At 35.2% G+C, this 18,395-nt stretch overlaps 1 protein-coding gene across 1 annotated transcript in view; it reads right to left on the bottom strand.

Moving 5' to 3' along the window:
* PPME1 (protein phosphatase methylesterase 1) overlaps positions 1 to 18,395 on the bottom strand; it is a 96,724-nt gene that overhangs the window by 66,761 nt on the left and 11,568 nt on the right. The window contains exons 2-4 of the mRNA XM_012645572.1: positions 10,911 to 11,004; positions 10,288 to 10,380; positions 1,054 to 1,111 (exon numbers count right to left, since the gene is read on the bottom strand). Coding sequence (XP_012501026.1) covers positions 1,054 to 1,111; positions 10,288 to 10,380; positions 10,911 to 11,004 — 245 coding nt within the window. The remainder of the gene's footprint in view (positions 1 to 1,053; positions 1,112 to 10,287; positions 10,381 to 10,910; positions 11,005 to 18,395) is intronic.

The following is an 18,395-nucleotide window of genomic DNA, read 5'->3' as shown; positions in this document are numbered from 1 at the left end:
GGGGTCTCGCTCTTGCTCAGGCTGGTCTCAAACTCCTGACCTTGAGCGATTCACCGGCCTCGGCCTCCCAGAGTGCTAGGATTACAGGTGCGAGCCACTGCGCCCGGCCAAGAGGAGAATGTATTTACTTATTTATTTTGATAAGTGGTTGGTTTCTCGAATAGAAAAAGATTTATAGTGGATTTCCAGAGACACTTGAATTGGAACTAGAGCAATTTAGTCTAATGGAAAACCATTATGAATAATGTATATCAGAATTTGTAGGGATCCTAGAGGTTTGTCTCAATTGTCCTAACACAGCTAAAGGACAGAAACCCCAGGACACTCAGACACATCCAATTTCATAGTCAACATCAGATAGGCTTCAACTACAATAGGCTAGAAAAATCTCTCATCTACATGGGGGGAAAAGGTAGCACTAGAAGAGATATATTGGGACAAGGACCCATCAATATCCCTGAAACTAGAGACTTTGTGTGTGTTTGGCCTCATGTCTCATGTCACACTTTAAATATTATTCTCTCTCTGACACTTTAGAAGCCATGCTTCCTCCATGGAATCCAATCCTCAAAGTTATATGATTGGGGAATAATTAGAAGGGGGACACATATTTAAAATAGTAACATGGGTGATCATGGCCCTTTGACTTTCCCTGTGTGGACAGAATGCTTTAGAAGATGTGGTTGGTGCCAAGTATTTGGAAAATTACTAAATTAATTTTTTAAAAATGTTCAATGTTAAGTTTTCTGTGAGGTCTACTAAAAAGCAATGAAACTCTTTTGTCATTAACTTCTCCAAAATGATGTGTATATGTGATTTTATATTAATAGCATTTTAATTTTATTTGCAGAAAAGTTAATCTTAATACACACACACACACACACACACACACACATTCATGAAGACTAGAAACTAGGACTTCCCCGTAAATGCCCAAATAGAATAGACTGGGTTATTTTATGGCTATACTGAAGTCTGTAATATTATTGTTAAGACTTTTCAAAGAGGCTTGGTGACTATGTCATTGAGTTAATGGCTAAGAACTTTACTCACCATGACTTCGCAGATCCAAAGCCACAATCCTACACTGAACTCTACTAATGATTGCTGCCTAGGAGGAAAAAGGAAAAGTAGTAAGATACATCTGGCATAGCAAATTTTGCCCAATTACCAATGATAATTTTGTTAAATGAACTGCCATCAGAATACAAGGAACCCCAGAAAACCAAATTCCCAGAAAACCAAAAGAAGACTTTCCACTTTTTAAATTTTTTTATTTGAGCATATTACGGGGGTACAAATGTTTAGGTTACATATACTGCCTTTGCCCCACCCGAGTCAGAGCTTCAAGTGTGTCCATTCCCCAGACTTTCCACTTTTAAGCAAAATAAAAGAATGATGATACTATGATTTTTTGGTATATATTCTGGACTCTAACTTCAAAAATATGGCTTTCTCTACCTAAATCTCTCTTTCAAACTTAACTCTTCCTAGCCTTTCCTCAGGCATTCCTTAGGCGGTGAACCTCTGAGCTCTGCTATTACCTGTGGTTTTCATCCATATTCCTTGGATATCTTTTCCTTATTCTGGAGAGAGAATCCCCTAGATAGGGACCATGAATCGGTTTATTATCTTGGCTCAGGACATCACACAAACATGACATTCAAATCATGAAATAACCCTGAAAGCAGTACAAGTCATGAAATCTACCAAAGATTCATTTAAGACAGATGTACAAGCTTGTGCATAGTTAAATAAAAATGTATTAAAAAAGAAATCACTGAAGTTAGTTATAATTGAAAAAGAAAAAAAAAAGGAATAAATTTGCTTGAATTGCACTACATAAAAGGTAGAACCAGGATTACAAAACAGAAACAAAATATACATTTGAAGTCAGTAACTGTTAATTTCAACCTTTTTTTCTTCCTTTCTTTTTTTAACTTCTGCAATGACTTGGAATCAGTTCTAACTTTTAACTTGAAAGCAATGATTTACAATCATTATGTGCCTGTGAGAAAACACTAAGAGTATTAAAAACAACTTTTTCATTTACTTAACAAATCTTTGTAAATTACATCTAAAAATCTGGTATGAAACAAGTAAGGAAGGGGGGTTATAGTAGTGAAAAAGATAGGCAATGACCCTGTTCTCATGATGTTTACATTCTAGTGTGACAGAGGAAGACTAGAAAAAAATAAATGAGCAAAGTAAATTCACAGAGTAACATGTGCTTTAAAGATAATAAAAAAGTGTCACAGCATATCTATGATAGCTACTCTTGACCTTGTCTCAAACAGTACAACTTTGTTACTTCTGAAATAGATGAGTGAAAAGCAGCTATTTAAGAACTAGACTGATGCAACCATTTTCTCACCAGAATCTGTGTCAGGATAATTGCAACAGTAGCAGTATAAGCTAATACCTATTAAATCTTACTATGTGCCGGTTACCAATCTAAGTGCTTCAAATGAATTATCTCTCTCCTCACAACTCTTTAGATATAATTCTCTATTAGATATAATTCTCTCACAGCTCTCTATTTAGATATAATTTTCATCATTTTTTAGATAAGGACATTTTACAAAGAGATTAAGTAAATTGCCCAGGGCTAAATAGCTAGTAAGTGGCACAACCAAGATTCAAATCCAAATAGCCTGGGTCCAGGTGGTTTTCAACCCTGGCTACATAACAGAACCACCTAAGGAGCTTCAGGAAATACTACTGCTAACCCACCAGAAATTCTGATTTAGGTCAACTGAGGTAGGGGACAGGGTTATCTGTATATTATATATAATTCTAATTAGGTGATTCTAATGTACAGCCAAAACTGAGGCCCACTAGCCTAACTCTAGACTAGAGAACAAGAGACAAGACTGGCAATAAGATCTGGGTAGTAATAACATGCTTCTGTATCACTTTGTTATGTCCACCAAATTATCTCAGATACTCTCAAGGTATCTCCCTAAGAAGTAGGTTCGATAAATATTAGCATAATTTTTGTAGGTGACCAAAGAGGTTCTGAGAGGTATATCAAGTATTGGTGAAGGTGTGGAGAAATAGGTATCTTCACGAACACATGATATCCTCAAATAATAATTTTGGCCAATTTGATAAGTGAAAAGTAGTATTCTTTTACTTTATTATTCTCATTATAGTAAGATAGTGCCATTTTTATAAATTTATCAGTTATTAATATTTCCCTCTTCTGTGAACTGATACATCATATCTCTTGCCTATTTTTCTACTGGGTTGTCTTTTTTTCTTACTGCTTTGTAGATTTTTATTCTTTTTAATATAATGAAAGTATTAACCCTTTGCCTGTTATTTACATTGCACATATTTCAAATATTTTTTACCTAACACATAACTGTGTTTAAGGTATCATGTCTAGAAGTTTTGGTTTTAGCAAAGTCAGGTTAATCAATCTTTCCTTTATGGCTTTTACTTCTTTTGGCTAGGTTTAAGAAGGCCTGCCACAAGGTCCTATCTGAATGTTCTTAAGGTTTGTTTTTTAAATTCAGTCCTTTAATCCATTTGGATTTTTATTTTCATAGCATATATTTCTTTTGATACATGGGTTTATTTCTTTATTCTTTCTGCCAATACTATACTATTAATTGATAGAGTTTTAGAATATGTTTTGATATCCGAGAGGGCAAGTTACCTCTCTCTCCCTTTCTTTCAAAATTATCTTGGTTGTCCCTACACATTTCTTCTTCCATATGAGTTTCAGTTTATTGATTAAGTCTCATGAAAATCCCATTGGGTTCTTAATTAGGTTAGCCAGATTCATATAGAAATATGAATTTCCCTATTCAGATTTTCCTTTAAAGCCTTCTGTTCTATTGTTTCTTCATAAATGTATTATGTTTTTTAAAAATAAGGTTTATTCCCAGGTATTTTATGTTTTTGTTGCTTTTACGAATAGAATCATTTTTCTTATATTTTCAAATTTAGTAAGCACTAATATTAGGAAAAACAGATTTTTAAAATATTGACTTTGAAAACTATTGCTTAGTTTGTCACATGATTTTCTTTAATTTTCTAGGGAGACAATATCTACAAATAATGACTGTTCTAGCTATTATTTTCACATCTTTAAAAATCATTTTTCTTTCTTGTCTTGTTGTTTGGCTAGAACTTGCAATATAACATTGAAAATAGCACCCTTGTCTTATCCTTGACTTTAAAAGGAATGTGTCTAATGTTTCACCACTAAGTATGATATTTACACAATTTTCTAGCATATAAACTTTATAAAGTTTGTGAAGTTTTTCATCTATTCCTAGTTGTCAAGATTTTTCAACATGAGTAGATAACTATAGTTGATCAAGTCCTTTTGGGGCATCAAGTGAGGTAAGAAAGATGAATCATACTGGTAAGATTTTTTTAAGGCTGAGCCATTCTTACATTCCTGGGTTAAAACCTACTTGGTCACAGTGTATTATTATTTTACTGCACTACTGGATTCAATATGCTGTTATTTTACTCAAGACTCTGCATCTATTTGATAAGTGAGATTGGATTAATTTTCCTACATTGTCATTGCTTTATTTTAATATTAGACTGATGGCACCTTCATAAATAAGCTGGGTAGCTTAAAATAGTACTATTCTAAGTAGTTTTTTACATGGTGGAAAATCTAAATGAACTTTCTCCTTTTTGAGAGAAATTAATGCTCCATAAGATATCAAATATTCAGAAATGAGCAATACAAAAACAGCCTTCTAACTAGTCTCCTTGCCTCCATTTGTGTTGCTTGCCCCGTCATCTTTACTAGCACCTTGATTTTTTTAAAGCTCTTCAATAGCTCCCATTGCCTAAAACAGTGGTACTCAATTACAATTAAGTAAATGTGTATCAAAATGCTCAACTCCCCAAAATTTTACAATCTGGTATGTTTCAGGCAAAACATGCTTTCCGTATTCTTTCTCTAATGTATTCCTTCTCTAATTCTGATACGTCTAAAATATGTTTAGCTTGGATTTGGGTGGGGGAAGTGTTACATTATATTTAAAAATAGCTCCTACTAGGTCTCTATAGTTTCTGCCCTGAGTCTTCCCTCTTAGGCAGCACAGAACCAATCTTTAGAAAAATACACATACTGGAGTCAGACACAGTTACGTTTGAGTTTTGGTGCTGTCATTGGCTATGTGATTTCTCTAAATTTCCATGTCCTCATCTGCCTCATCTCAAAAGATTACATTAAATGGTATCATGTACCTAAGCACTTAGCATAGTACCTGACACACAGTAAATGTTAAATAGATGTGGCTGATTTTCTTCTTACAACAGTTGAAAACAAATATTATGTCTCCCAAGTCTTTCTTTTTTTCAGACCAAACACTTTCAGTTCTTTCAACTATTCCTTAAATGCTATAGTTTCAAGTACTCTAATCCTGGCTGTTCTTTTCTGGACAAGTTTGTCAATCTCTCTTTAAATTGTGGGATCCAGAACTGAATACAATCTTTTTCCTCTGAAAATAGTTTCCATTAAAGGAAAAAACAGTCTTTACATTATGAAAGTAGTAACCATGTAACTGAGAACCTAGAATATAGAAAAATGGGGGGGAAATCACTCATGAGCTTTTTTCCATAGTGTGCAGGAAAACTTTTAAAAGGGTATATAGTATTTTATCTTATAGGTATATCTGGTTTATTTAACCATTTACTTATTGTTGGACGTTAGGATTATTAATTTTAAACAAATAGCTTTTCCTGTATTTGTTATTATTTCCTTAGAACTTAGAATCCTAGAAGTGCAGCTTCTGTGTCAAATGGTATAAATATTTTGATGATTCAATCACAGTGCTAAATTACTTTCCAAAAGAGCTCTATTCATTTACAACACCACCAGCAATGTTTGAATGTGTCTGTTTTCTGGTACCTGTGTCAACACTGAGGATTCATTTTGAAAAACATTATTAAATTGATATGTAACAAAATGATACCTATGAATGATATCTGATTATTAGGGAGGATGAATGTTCCCCATATTTGTCTGTTCCCCAGGAACTATTTTTTCATGACCTTTGGCTTTGTGTCTCTTGGAGTTTGAGATTTTTCTGACTATGTTATACAACTTCTTCATGTATCAGTCATGTGTAAATGACTCACTGTCATTTGATAAAGCCTTTAGAATAATCACCTACTTTTCTGCTTTCTTACACAGAATACAGTAAATAGAATCTAACCTTTTCTTAAGTGTTCAGGGATAGCATTAACTTATTCAAGGAATAATTATTGAACATCAATGCCATGATAGGGTAGCAGACATGTAAGAGTGAATAAGGCACAGTCCCTGTTCTCAAGGATCTCATGATCTAGCATCATAGATGTCAACCACAGTTGTTTATCTCTTCTGGCTTCAGTATTCCTCCTATTATACTAATGCCTTTATGCTTTTATTTTACTGCCCTATTTTACCAATTATTATCTAAGTGAAGGCCTGAGGGAAATTCTGTCTCTCATGATTATGAGGTGAGCTTATTCCTGCCGTTTACTATAACTGTTTTCTGGATCCACAGACATGTTCCAACGTCTGAAGTCTGACCTGTGAAGTCAAGTCAACTGTAAGAGTACTAACTTTTATGTACCCATTTTTATTTTCAAAGCACTGTCACATATAAAGTCATTTAGTGGGCTGGTACTCTGTCAGGAATAACAACAACAAAAAAGGACAGGAAATTTAACTAGCCAAAGTCCAAGCTTAAGTTAACTGAGTGGTAGGGAATTCCTTTGCTTATATAATACAAATAAACCAGGCGAGCAATTGTGATATAATGATCTATCTGTAACAGAGCTTCACAAAATGTAGGATGCTAATAGGTGTTTTAGAGAAAAAGAACTGAGTGGTCAAATACATTTGAAAGACAAAGGTAAAATTAAATAGATATATTTAGAACAACATCTCAGAGCCTTTAATAATATACTGCTACGTAGGGTAAATTTCCAAGAGAGAAAGAGAAGGATATTATATGTGATATTTCTCAAACTTTTTTAATCACAAAATCCCTGTTTCACTAATTTTCATGGAATTAGTAACCTATAGAATATACTTTGGCAAAAGAAGAACTAAAGATATCTTTTACAATGATAATAAATTTAATAATGTCAGCAGCAATTTATCAATCATCTCCTATGTACAGGCACTTTCCATGTTATTTCATTGTTCCTATCTATGGGATAAAAATATTTAGTATCAATACATGTCAACAAATAGATTATAATATTTGCATAAAGCTTTATAATTTATAAACAGTTCATATCCATTACTTTATATAAAGAAACCTTGAAATGTAAGGAGACTGTATCTGGAGAGTAAAGGCTTCAGTAGCATGCTCAAAGGCTTACTCAAGGCCTTATAACTAGCACTGGTAAAATCAGGACTAGAAATCACATCTGACTCCTACTTCATTGTTCTTTCTCTCGGAGTCAAAATTAATAGTTGTTTCATGAAAAGTCTGTTCTAGCCCTATCTAGATCCCTCTTTTCTAAGGACCATGAATGCTCAAATAGGTAACATTAGCTCTGATATTGCACTGGAGTCCTGGGGAGCTTCTCTAAAATTCAAAGAATGCAGAGAGGCTATCTCTAGCCTATACATGTAATTCTCATCAAAATTTTACAAAATCTTGTGACCTGTTAAGTACTATCCCTGGAATAAAGCTTTTCCTATTCACCTACTACTTTTTGTCAAATTTCTTATGAGGCAGGGCCTGGATTCACTATCCCTAATAAGTTACAATGCAGTTATGTGAATGTGACACGCCAATTAAGATGGTGCTTCGTGGCCGGGTGCGGTGGCTCACGCCTGTAATCCTAGCACTCTGGGAGGCCAAGGCGGGCGGATTGTTTGAGCTCAGGAGTTCGAAACCAGCCTGAGCAAGAGCGAGACCCCGTCTCTACTAAAAATAGAAAGAAATTCATTGTACAACTAAATATATATAGAAAAAATTAGCCGGGCATGGTGGCGCATGCCTGTAGTCCCAGCTACTCGGGAGGCTGAGGCAGGAGGATTGCTTGAGCCCAGGATTTTGAGGTTGCTGTGAGCTAGGATGATGCCACGGCACTCTAGCCCGGGCAACACAGTGAGACTCTGTCTCAAAAAAAATAAAAAAAAAAAAGATGGTGCTTCGCTCCTCTCCCAAGTCACACATCTCTTTCCTTCCTTCCATGTCTCCGATGTGTTAGAGCTGCCCAATGACAGTGTATTAGCTTAGAGCAGAGCCAAGCTAGCTATAGCACATGAGCCATTTCTGATGGCTCTGACCTTGGTTCAGGGCAACCAGAGTACATTTACTACTATAGCAGCTACATTAGGAACAGGTACATGTCACTGTTACTTGTTCATTCAAAAAACATTCCTTGGAAAAAACAAAAAACATTCTTTGAGCATACAATATGTACTAGGTATAAATAAGCCAGGGTCTCTGCATCCAAAAAACCTATCAATCTATCTGAGGAATATAAATGACTAAAGCTATAATTGGAAATGTGGCTAGTCCAAACTGAGATATGCTCTAAGTATAAAATACCTATTGGATTTCAAAGATAGTATGAAAAAGAATGTAAAATATCTCAATAATAATTTTTATATTGATTACCTGTTGAAATGGTATTTTAGATGCAATGGATTAAATAAAATACATATTAAAACTAATTTCACCTGTTTCTTTTTATCTATTTGAATTATCTACTAGGAAATTTAAAATGACATATGTGGCTTGTATTATATTAATATTTCTATTGAACAGCCCTGGTCTAGAGCCATAAGAGAGTCTGGCACTTATAGGCATATCATACAGCTTATCCTAGAGTAAGAGAAGGAAGTACCAAATAAGATGTGGGCCAAATTATTTAATAACTATTGAATAAGTGCCTATGTGTCAAGAACTGTTTCAGGCATTTGGGAAACAAAAAGAATAAGACATTATCCCTGTTTTCAAGGAATTCATGGTCTAACGGAAGAGACAAGAGGTGCTTTTACATTTAATCCCAATAATCCCCACTGCCAGGTACAAAGTGGAATGTTCAGGGCCTTCCTCAACTCCACAGCCATTTGGCTCCAGGTGGCCAGTGCTGCTGTGTTCCTACCTGCTCTCCCACTTTCTGTCCTTCAGGCTCCCTAGTGGTAAACAGAGGACGTATGTATATCTGCTTAATACACATAAGAGATAGCAAATTTATTTTAAACATAGAAGTTGATAATATCTTCCATGGCAGTATCTCTCCTTGTACATGGGCTGCCCTACCCTAGAGTCAAGGATATGAGGAAGATCTACAACTGGTAGCATTCACACAGACATACATCCCCTACCCTGGACCAGGGAATGATCAACCAAATATTATTTACTCCCTAGCAGCTCACAAGTACCATTAAATTATAAAGAATCATTCAACAAAAGAAGAAATATTTTCCAAATATTTATGAGATACCTCCATACGCAAAGTACTCTGTTGGTTCTAAATGACAGACAAATAAAGTGACAGACATTATCTAAAGCAACTGAATAAAATGTCTGCTTATCTCTTGTATTACTCAGATACAGATCCCCACTTTTGACAAGGCACAAATCCATTCCCCCTCATTGCAATGCACATACAAAATTTTATAAACTGACGAATTCACGCACTAAGCCTTACTCCAGTTAAGAACCTCTGGTTTAAAGAACAGGGGATTTTGAGTCTACCATGACAAACATTTGGATTCTACTACATCCCTCACCTTCTTATATCAAGCAATATAAGTGAGCACAAAAGGAAGAGTTAGATACTCAGATTCATCCAGAAGTAAAACAATGATTGCACTGTGAAAGTTGATTGGACAAACTGGGTCATTCTTGTCACAACCAACTAAAACAGAGCCAAGAGGGAAAAAACACTCAGGGTACATAACACTGTTACAAGAATATAATTCTCTGCAAGTCTGGCTGCTGAAACTGCCTGCTGTAACCTAAAACCAGTTTTACCTATTAGCTACTGACACAACCTACTGCGATTCTAAGACTAGTTTTACCCACCACAGTCGCTCACCAATCAGGACTTGCCAGTTCCCCCAAACTTTCAATGAACCTTCCTAAAGAATAATACATATTTCTTCTCCTTTTAATACACGCTCCAACCTTCTCTTTGTTCTTCAGATACATCGAAGACCACCCGGTTTGTGTGCATGTCCCAAAATGCAATTATTGCTTCCCAAATAAAACACCTTAATTTCAGAGATTTGTCTCTACCTTTAATTGACTTCAATAGTGCTAACATCAACTTCTACTATCAATAACTTACCGTGAACACAGCCCAGGAAAGGGCGGAATGACCTCCTCCATGCAAAAGGAGCAGCACTGGACCCTCTGAACCACTCTTGTAAACTCGAAAAGTGTATGAATAGTTAAAGATAACATATCGAAGTTCTGGCTCTCTTAAGTTTCTGATTATTTAATCATAATAACACTGAGTAAAAAACTCAAGCAGCACTAACCTATATACAAAACTGCAGTCTTCCAAATGTAAGAGAAACTTAAACATTTCCGAGACCCCGACCCTGGGTTTTTGAAGCATAAAGCCAGTGTGACCATTTTTTTTCAATGAAAAAAAAAGTATTCCCTTTGCCTTAATGAGGACATAGTCTCTGGTTTCTATAATAGAAATGAAATCAGTTCAACTCACCCGATTTATGAAACCTTCACCAGGGCCCTTAAGAGATATAGTGTATCAGTTTCATGAATTTAATTCTTAATCCCTTCTCTGTGCACTGGATAATTATAGCCAAGAAAGATATTGGCATGGACTTACAGGTAATATTCCACAAAGAACAAGGGGAGAATAAAGAACATTTTAGAAACTACGCAAGTCTTCTAACTTAGACAACATCATAAACTCACTAAAGAATAAGCCATTGCAAAGGATATATCCTTGCCAGTTTCATTCTCTACTTCTACATCTTCCATGGACTCAAAGTACTGACTCCAAGGAACAGGGGAAAAGTCCCGCTTTCTTCCAGGGCTAGGGAGAAAAAAAAGAAAGAGAGAGACATTTCAAGTAAAAAATAGTTATGTATGAAAAGATAAAATCTTGGTCAACAAATGCTAAATGTAAATCTGAAATGAAAATAGCAAAGGTATTTTCTCTTAAAGATATAAAGAGCTCATCACAAAGTACACATTAAAAATGTGTTTAAGTAAGTTCAAATATAGATTTAAGATAAAAAGTTTAGGATTCTAGAAAATTCGTTAATATATTTTAATCACAAATTCCATGTATATATACACCACAAAACCTGCGAGTTGCTCTTGGCTGTAAGCTCCTTCTTTTCCTCCTAACCCACTTTAATACCATTCCTGCCAGGTGCAGCAGCTTGCACCTGTAATCCCAGCTACTCAGGAAGCTGAGGCGGAAGCATTGCTTGAGGCCAGGAGTTTGAGACCAGCCTGAGCAACAAAGCAAGACGCCACCTCTAAAAAATAAAAATAAAAAAATTTAGCCAGGTGTGGTGGCATGCACCTGTAGTCCCAGCTACTCAGGAAGCTGAGGCAGGAGGATTGCTTGAGCCCAGGAGTTCGAGACCAGACTGGGCAACACAATAAGATTCCCATCTCCAAAAAAACAAAAAACAAAAACCATTCCTACTATTAATACAATCATTCTTGGTCACTATTCCTTCTTCACACTTTAATCTCTCACACTCTTTCATGCTTCTTTGTCATTCTCAACCAATCAACATTAGGAAACCTTCATGGAAGACAAATTAGCAATAGTAATATCATAAACTCCTAGGAATTTATCAGAATTGCTCACACAGAAGTGAAATGACTTATCTATTCAACATAGCATTGTTTGTAATAGAGAAAAGTTGAAAACAACCTAAATATCCATCAACAGGGGACTGATTAAAATAAATAGTGGTACATAGTAGTTGTAAAAATGAAGAAATCATGCATTGGTAAAATTCTGTGGTTTGTATATGGATATATAATAACTCCAAGATACACTGTTAAAAAAAAAAGACAAACATGATATACATTCTATGACTTGGATAAAACTGGGCAATATATATTATTTATATTTATATTTGATTATTTATATATGTTTACAGTATCTCTGGTAGGACACTGACATAATACTGATAGTATCCTGTGAGGGGTTGTATGATTGGGAAATGAGAGGAAAAATTTTTGGTGTATATCCCTTTCTGTCTTTTGATTTTTGACCATGCAGTATTTAAAACTATGAATTTACTTTAAAACAAAACAAAAATAACCAATGTCTATTTACAGCCTATGTCTTCAACCTTGGATGGAGCACAGGAAAAAAAACCCTGAACCTTCCCCTATTTACAACCTATTTTTCTTCCCAGTAATGAAGGAAATTCAGAATTCTGTCAGCAGCAAAACATTACCTCCTACGAGATATCTTCCCATATATGTCATGGGGCTGAGTGGAGAATACCTACAAAGTGTAATACAAAGCCCCTCTTAAAAACTTAAGCTGATAAAAAAGCACTCTTGGTTGACTACTTGAATACTGGGAAGAATTACAATGGAGCCAACTGGGTAATCAGGAGTGTATTCTTTCAACAGTGAAGCATTTATTGAATGTCCACTCTGTTCTAGGCATTGAGCCAGGTCAGTAGTTCTCAATCTCTGTAACAGTGAAATCACCTAGGGCAGTGGTCCCCAAACTTTTTGGCATCAGGGACTGGTTTCATGGAAAACAATTTTTCCACAGATGGAGGCGGGGATGGAGAGGGTGTGGGGAGTGGGAAGGTGGGGCAATGGGGGTGATGGTTTCAGGCTGATCAAGCCCTTTACATTTACTGTGCAGCCACTCCCCAGCACTAGCGTCACTGCCTCAACTCCACCTCAGATCATCAGGCATTAGATTCTCATAAGGAGCGTGCAACCTAGATCCCTTGCATGCACAGTTTACAGCAGGGTTCGCACTCCTGTGAGAATCTAATGCTGCTGCTGATCTGACCAGAGGCAGAGTTTATGAGGTGAAGCCAGCTATAGGGAACAGCTGTAAATACAGATGAATCTTCCCTTGCTTGCTGCCGCTCACCTCCTGCTGTGCGGCCGGGTCTGGTTCCCAACAGGCCACTGTCCTGTACGTTCTGTGGCCTGGGGATGGGGACCGCAGACCTAAGAAACTTTAAAAAATACTTATGCTTAGGACTCACCCCTAGAAACTGATTTAAGTGGTCTGAGGTATGGCCTGGCCACTGAGAATTTTCAAAGTTCCTCAAGTTGAGAGAGGTAGTAGGAATACAAATGTAGACTACATGATTTGAAAGGAGAGGGGAATTCAAATTCCTAATAGTTCCTACCATTTCCCTATAATTCTCTATAAGTTCCTAACACAGTACGTGCTTGGCCAAATTATTCAAACTCTTTCTGCCTTGGATTGTAGTGACTGAATAAAATAACATGTCCTTTAAATAATTTAATACATCTGGTTTTTAGTAATTGCTCAATAAATGGATAATCCTATTTTCTGACAGAAAAAGTATCTCTGTGGAAATAAATTCCAACTTCAGCCTGGACCCATTTTTTTTGGTTTCTTGGTTGCACTTGAAATCCTATGGGAAAACTAAAAATAGAACTTCTAATTCTACTCACTCATCAGTCACTCATAAATCTACCTATGTGTACACTAATTTGAGTCTAACGACCACAACATGGCATGTCAAACATGTTATAATAGATCCTAAAGATCCATGGATAAATTTTTTTATATCTGGACCTAGGATATCACCATCATAGTATCTAATATTGACTGTGTACAACAGTGAGTCACGCTGTGCCAAATATTTTACAGGCATGATTCCATTTAATCCTCACAAAACTTTGAGTTATTTTTATCCCCATTTGACAGATGAAAAAACAGATTTAGAGACATAAAGTAACTTGCCCAAGGTCACACAACTACTAAATGGAAGTGACAGAACTCAAATGTAGTCCTATCATTCTCCAAAGCCTCTACCCCAATGCTATATTACTTCTTAGATTTTTTTTTTACTGTTACACTCTCTCATTTATGCTTCTGAACAGTAATATGGCTTTAGCGCACATTATCAGAGGTTTCCTTTTCAGAGTCCAAATATGTCTAATTTTGCCAATGCCACAGAAACTTTCCAAGTTGGCCAGGTACCAATTAAAGAAAAATTACTTCCTATAAACAGAAATTATTCCTAGTAAAATACTCTCCACTTCTAATTTCCTTCATTTAAAAAAAAAAAAAGAAAGAAAGGAAAGAAAGATTCCAGGGACTACCCAACTTATAACAACCAAATGAGTAATTCCCATTTGGTTAAGGAGTCAATAATTCTACATCTCCAAATGTTGCTCCTACTCCCAGAAATTTTCTAGCATACTCCTAATACCTTCTTTAGAACACATACTTGTTTATACACTCCAAGACTATAGTTAATTTTGCAACCAATGTTAGACATTAAATAGGCAGCAAAAACCTTACATTATCTTTGTATTCTAGTCACAATAGAATACTCTAAATTTAGGAATGTAGTTTTCATTATTTTTAAAAATAGCTTTAGATTCTCATTTTATACCTAGTTACATTATGGCCATTACAGCCTGGGTAGGTTGTTTTTAGTTATAATTTCTAAAATTAATTACTGACTTTTTTTCTCTATGAAGTCATAATGAAAGGATTTTAAAGTAATGAAAGAACTTTCAAAAGCATAGCAAAGTTAAGTTATACTTTAAAAATAAGGATTTATTGCGGGAGGCAAGGGCAACATACGTAACCTAAACATCTGTACCCCTGTAATATGTTGAAATAAAAAATAATAAATAAATAAAGATTTACTGCCAGGTTCTGCAGAATGCCCCTACAGTCCCAGCTACTGCAGGATGATTGCTTGGGCCCAGGAATTCGAGGCTGTAGTGTGCTAGGATTGTAACTGTGAATAGCCACTGCACTCCAGCCTGGGCAACATGAAAAAAAAAAAAAAGGACTTATTCATTCAACGAACATTTACCAAGAATGTACTGTATTATATGTACAAGGCTGGAACTGAGGTGGGGTGGTGGGAGATGTTAGGATAATTATAAAACTAGAGAGACAATGTCTCTACCCTCAAGAAGCTAGTATCAAGTACAAAAATAACATAATGTACTAAGAGTTAAATACCCTAAAAGGTACAACTAAAGTGCGATCAATGTTCAAAAGAGGAAAGAAAGATTACTTTCAACTTGGGGAATAAATAGAGGCTTCAAAGAAAAAATAATGCTTAAGTTAGGCACTGAAGGACAGACAAAATTTGGACTGATGGAAATAGGAAGGGATAAGGAAGACATTTCAGGCAGAGAGAAGACCATGAATAAGGACCCAGTCCAGTGCCTGTTATAGGAGACACTGAAAAAAACAAAAATACCTAACTGGAATGAGGTGGGTATAAGTACAGCAGTTTTGAAAAGCTAAAAGAAGCTGACACATCTAAAAAGAGATAGTGGAGAAAGAATGATGTTACACATAATAAAGAGGGGAATATATGTTCTTTTTGTGTGATCTGTGTGTGATTTTATTGGAGAGGCCCAAAAGTCAGATAGGACTTAGATAGTATTATAAAAAGTGAGGAGCCAATAAAATGTATAGATGAAAGTATTTTAGAGAGATCGGTCTGGTAAAAGGTATAAGATGGGCTTGAAAACAATATGGAAAAAAACATGTTGCAATAATCTGGCTAGGAAAGGATGGAAGTCTTGACTGGCAATGGAATTAAAACATAGGAAAACACAGAAAGACCTTTCAAAAGAAAATCAACAAATCTCAGGAATATTCACAGGACATGGATGACTGACAGTGGAATCAAAGTCAATTCTAAAGTTCTGAAATGTCAGAGAGATAAATTATTAAGTCCTATGATTTATAAATAAAAATCTACTTTGGTAGGTAACTGTATACAAATTTTTAAGTCAGAATAAAATTTATTTCAAACCTAACAAAATAAATGTATAATTTCCTCCCACCTCCTGCCACCAGAGGAAGGAGTTTGGCAGAGAAGAACAAAGTAGCGCTGGAAGACACAAAGGAAATATGGCTTCTGCCAAATTCGCATGAATCAAATGTGTTTATGGATCCTTTGCTATTATCACAGGCCATGTTCAGAATTTGATGAAAGCTATGAACCCTATATCCAGAAAAAAATGCATGCACATATATTTTGCATACGATTCCACTGGCTTCAAGAGACCTATCCAAGAATGTCAAATTAAGAACCCTCAGCCTATGATTTGTCCATAACAACCTATTTCCAGTGGAAAGAAAAAATAACAAAAGGAAAATAAGAATGAAGAGACACTGCCCTCTTAGTAGTTCCTAAACCTAAATTCATTTTCCATTTGCTACCAACTAAAGGTTATTTTCATAACCCAGTTCTGCCTGTATTAACTGTGTGACCTTAGGCAAGTCACTTAACTTCTGTAAGCCTAAGTTTCTTCATGTCAGATCCAATTTTATAGAGGTTATTATGAGGATCAAAGAAGTCCTCTCATCCCTTGGTTACTCTCAAATTAGTCTGTTCTATTTTTATCACATAACTAATAATTTTCTAAAATTATTTTATTCCTATATTTGTTATTATACTTGAGTCACCCCACCTAAATTCACCACTAAATGTGAGATCCATTAAAGCAAGAATGTTCTCCATTTGTTCCCCAATATATTCCCAGAGCCTGACACATCAATAATTAGTATCTGTTGATAGTATGAAATGAGCTAATGTGCATAAAGCACTTAGCTTTCTGTCTCAAGAAATATTTTTTATTACAATTATTAAGCAACTTTGAGGCTAATAAACATAATGTCCTTTACTTAATCTGATAAACTATCCAGTAAAAAGAAATGGGATACTATAAAACTATAGTAATTAAGTCTGTGGTACAGATATAAGGATAGACATATAGATCAAACAGAATCAAGAGTACATTTTACACAAATCAAATAGTTAGAAAAAAAAATAAAGTGTCCATAAACTCTAACATTTACAGTCATATGATTTTTCAACAAAGGGGCCAAGATAATTCAATGGGGGAAATGATTTCAGGACAACTGGATATGTACATGCAAAAGTATGAATCTGGATCCCTTCCTCACACCACACACATAATTAACTCAAAGTGGATCACAAGCCTAAATGTAAGAGCTAAAACCAAAAAACTATGAGAAGAAAACACAGGAGTAAAACTTTGATCTTGGGTTAGGCAACAATTTCTTAGATGCAACACCAAAGATATAGGACTTGAATGTCATCAAAATTAAAAATTTTTTGTAAAAACATATGCAGTTTTTACACTAAGGCTACAAACAGGAAGACAGTATCGTTTCATGGATAACAGCACAGGCTCTGAAGTCAGATTATCTTAGTTTAAATTTCATTTCCAATAATTACAAGTTTTGTGACCCTTCACAATTTAATCTGCCTCAATTTCCTCAACCGTAAGCTTTTGAAAGTGATTATAAGCACGTAGTACTTCATAAATGTTGGTTATTACAGAAATATTGTTTACAGTTGAGCCACATGACATATCAATTACATTTTCTTTCTTCTACAACATTTTGCTTTTTTCCAGACTTAATAATTGTCTCTAATTTTGTTTGCTTAGTTTCCGATTAAACTGTTACTAATTGCTTCCCAAAACCCTTTGACAGGCAAAAGACATTAACAGGCATTTCAAAAGAGGAAACACAAATAGCTCAAAACCATGAAAAGGTTCCCAATTTCATTAATAATCAGAGACATAAAATTTAAAATCACAGTATAATTTCACATCTATCATACTGACAAAATATAAGAAGCCAGACAGTATCAGGTATTAACAAGGAAATGGGGAAAATCAGAAAACAGTAAGGCATCACCTAATAAAATACACCGGTATCCTTCAATCTGGTAGTTTTACTTTACAGAGAAAGTCCTGTGTACAGGCATCAAGACACACAAACAAGAATGTTCATAGACACGTTGGTAAAAGCAAAGAATAACAAGCAAGCTAAACGTGCATACCAGTAGAATATACAAGTTGTGATGTATTTAGACAAGAGAATATGGCACAGCAGTGAAAATGAATGTAAAAGAGTTACATGAATCTGAAAAATATAATAAAGAAATAAGCACAGAAGAACAAAAGCAGTATGATTCCACTAATAATAAAGTTCAAAAATAGCCAAAGCTAAACAATATCTTTTTCATGGATACATACATAGGTGGTAAAACTATAAAGAAAAGCCAGGGACTATCATTTAACTCAAGACAGTGTGGGAAGTAGAGGTTCTCTATGGGGAGAGGCAAATAAGGTGCTGATAGTGTTTTATTTCATAAGCTAGGTGATGGATACATAGGAATTTATCTTATTGTTCTTCTTTCAACTATACATATA

The sequence above is a fragment of the Propithecus coquereli genome, unplaced genomic scaffold (genome assembly GCF_000956105.1).
Source record: "Propithecus coquereli isolate 6110/MARCELLA unplaced genomic scaffold, Pcoq_1.0 Scaffold235, whole genome shotgun sequence".
In the NCBI taxonomy this organism is placed as follows: Eukaryota; Metazoa; Chordata; class Mammalia; order Primates; family Indriidae; genus Propithecus; species Propithecus coquereli.
This window is presented reverse-complemented; position numbering and strand designations above follow the sequence as displayed.